This window comes from Mandrillus leucophaeus, unplaced genomic scaffold (genome assembly GCF_000951045.1).
Source record: "Mandrillus leucophaeus isolate KB7577 unplaced genomic scaffold, Mleu.le_1.0 Scaffold417, whole genome shotgun sequence".
In the NCBI taxonomy this organism is placed as follows: domain Eukaryota; kingdom Metazoa; phylum Chordata; class Mammalia; order Primates; family Cercopithecidae; genus Mandrillus; species Mandrillus leucophaeus.
In genome coordinates this window covers 241,407-244,494 of record NW_012104443.1, presented here as the reverse complement: position 1 = coordinate 244,494, position 3,088 = coordinate 241,407, and the positions used below count along the sequence as shown (strand labels likewise).

General features: G+C 49.9%; 1 protein-coding gene across 1 annotated transcript; it reads left to right on the top strand.

Moving 5' to 3' along the window:
- The first annotated feature begins 238 nt into the window (after nt 1-238).
- On the top strand, nt 239-2,774 carry GJD2 (gap junction protein, delta 2, 36kDa). The gene is made up of 2 exons (XM_011992689.1): nt 239-396; nt 1,442-2,774. The coding sequence occupies exons 1-2, from the start codon at nt 326-328 to the stop codon at nt 2,334-2,336; spliced, it is 966 nt and encodes a 321-aa protein (XP_011848079.1). The 5' UTR covers nt 239-325; the 3' UTR covers nt 2,337-2,774.
- Nucleotides 2,775-3,088: the final 314 nt, after the last annotated feature.

Here is a 3,088-nt window from a genome sequence, read left to right as displayed (position 1 = left end):
AAGACCTGCAGGCTGCCACCCCGCCCCTCGTCCCGGCGTCCGCGGGATCCAGACCCGAACCCCGGACGGCGCCCGAGGTTCGTGCCCTCTCTCTGGACCGCGCCAACTGCCCCATCGGTCCGGACGCGCTTGGATTTCTTTCCCCATTTCTTCTGTTTTAAGTACAATAATAGGAAAGGGGGATTCGAAGATTTTTTTAAAAAATTGCTTCTTTAATTGGGAGGCAATTCACTCCCATTCTGGAGGTGCGGCCCGGGGAGGGGCCAGGAGCAGGAACGTGCCCGGTGCTGCCCAGTCTTTGTCTGCTGCCTCCGGATGCACAGCGATGGGGGAATGGACCATCTTGGAGAGGCTGCTGGAAGCCGCGGTGCAGCAGCACTCCACTATGATCGGGAGGTAAGGGCGACAAGCCGGCAGTCAGCGGGCCCCGTCGGGCGGCCCCGGGAGTCCCTTCTCACACCCGGACTGAATCCCCCGCTCCAACCCCCAGCCCGTCCTCTGCCTCCTCCCCATCGTCCTAAGTCAAGGCTCCGGTGTTCCTGGCGATGAGGGATTACCCGACGCCCCGCGATGCCCCCCTCCTCTAGCTACTCCTGACCAACTGCCCATCCCTTCCCCATCAAGCACCACTGGGGCTTCACTCTTCCCACATCAGAAAAGAAGCCGCTGGCTCAGTCTTGGTCCCTCCACTCTCCAGAGTCAGAGCCAATCTCCATCCGGTTCCCTAAATAGAATCTACAAAGAAGGCAGGATTGCATTTGGACAGAGAAGGGCAAATGGGGAGATGGATTTGCTCTTCAGAGCAGATGCCTCTTTTCTCAACAAATAATTACTAAACTAAACTTATTTGGCCGTGTAAACTTACCGAGCCTACACACCCAATTGCCATTTTTGTGTCTGTATATCTATGTCTCTATCTACATATATATATATATATATATATGTAGAGTTCAATATATAAATATTTATTCATAGCCATCTGCTTATATAAAGCATTAAATTTAATATTCATGTTGAGAATAAACTAAATATACCCATGGAGTAGTTACATACACACCCTGTGTGTAGACCTTGAAGTATGCACCGTCTGTAAAGGTATTCTGTGTGCATTTGCCATATCCAGAGTGAAGGTGTGTTTTGTGTTTCTATACATTCTATATAGACAGATGAAATCTATCTGTTCCAAGTAGACTATGTCCAGTGTATGATGTTGTGTGTACCTGGGATCTCTATAATATGAAATGTTCCCAGCTTACCAGCACTCAGCAGAAAAGGAAGAGACAAAAAGCTTTCCCAGATTCCCAGTTCAGTACCAGCCGGGGATGGACAGCTCCCCAGTCAAACGACTGGAAAACATCAGCAAAGGGAAGGGAGGAGCAGGGGTTTCCTGTCAGTGACGCAGCCCGTGAGAACCTCTCTCCCTCCCTCTTCCTCTGCTCAGGATCCTGTTGACTGTGGTGGTGATCTTCCGGATCCTCATTGTGGCCATTGTAGGGGAGACGGTGTACGATGATGAGCAGACCATGTTTGTGTGCAACACCCTGCAACCCGGCTGTAACCAGGCCTGCTACGACCGCGCCTTCCCCATCTCCCACATACGTTACTGGGTCTTCCAGATCATAATGGTGTGTACCCCCAGTCTTTGCTTCATCACCTACTCTGTGCATCAGTCCGCTAAGCAGCGAGAACGTCGCTACTCTACTGTCTTCCTAGCCCTGGACAGAGACCCCCCTGAGTCCATAGGAGGTCCTGGAGGAACTGGGGGTGGGGGCAGTGGTGGGGGCAAACGAGAAGATAAGAAGTTGCAAAATGCTATTGTCAATGGGGTGCTGCAGAACACAGAGAACACCAGTAAGGAGACAGAGCCAGATTGTTTAGAGGTTAAGGAGCTGACTCCACACCCATCAGGGCTACGCACTGCATCAAAATCCAAGCTCAGAAGGCAGGAAGGCATCTCCCGCTTCTACATTATCCAAGTGGTGTTCCGAAATGCCCTGGAAATTGGGTTCCTGGTAGGCCAATATTTTCTCTATGGATTTAGTGTCCCAGGGCTGTATGAGTGTAACCGCTACCCCTGCATCAAGGAGGTGGAATGTTATGTGTCCCGGCCAACTGAGAAGACTGTCTTCCTAGTGTTCATGTTTGCTGTAAGTGGCATCTGTGTTGTGCTCAACCTGGCTGAACTCAACCACCTGGGATGGCGCAAGATCAAGCTGGCTGTGCGAGGGGCTCAGGCCAAGAGAAAGTCAATCTATGAGATTCGTAACAAGGACCTGCCCAGGGTCAGTGTTCCCAATTTTGGCAGGACTCAGTCCAGTGACTCTGCCTATGTGTGAGAGGGAAGGTTTCACAAAGGTCTGGGGGATGGCAAGGAGCCCCAAGGCAGATGACTGCTCAGAGGTGGCTGTGTCCACCCTCATTTATGTGACTCTCACCATTAAGATGTAGGATAAGACTGGATAAAAGAAGATTTTGCATCAATGGGAGAAGAGCAAAAGTGGAACCATTTTCACATATCACCTAATTGGTTCCACAGAGACAACTGGGTCGAGTGATGAAATGGATGAATTGGACTTCTTTGGGCCCTTTCTGTTCATGGCCCAAGCCTAATCCTGATAACACTGAACTTGCACAGCTACCAACTAGGACTTAGCCCTGCTGAGCTCTTTATTCTGGTGAATGATGTGAGTTGAGTACTTCATTGATATAAAATTTGTGACCTATCTCAACACATCCCTTTATCCTGAGCCATGGGACAAACATCCTTGAGGCACCCTTCATGTATCTCCCCCACCAGCATGCCCCTTTCCCTCAATCCAGAATAGCATGCCAGCTGTTTTTTTCAGAATCTGGCCTTACATTAGACCTAATATTGTTTATTTGCAAACTTAGAGGGAATTACATGGGGTGCTTACTGGAGAATGGCCATGGCAGAGGTTTTCATTAGAGCCCCATCTCACTGGCCCTTAGTCATGATGAAAACCTTAGGAATGTCTCAATCTTTCCAATTTTCTAACTCAAACTGCACTGGTGCTGTTTATTAGGGATGGGGGATGGGGGATGGGTGGGAGGGAGGGAACTGCAACAT

Coding starts and splice junctions, on each gene's coding strand:
- GJD2 (XM_011992689.1), top strand. CDS start 326: ATGGGGGAATGGACCATCTTGGAGAGGCTGCTGGAAGCCGCGGTGCAG. Junction 397..1,441: donor CACTCCACTATGATCGGGAG/GTAAGGGCGACA, acceptor TCCTCTGCTCAG/GATCCTGTTGACTGTGGTGG.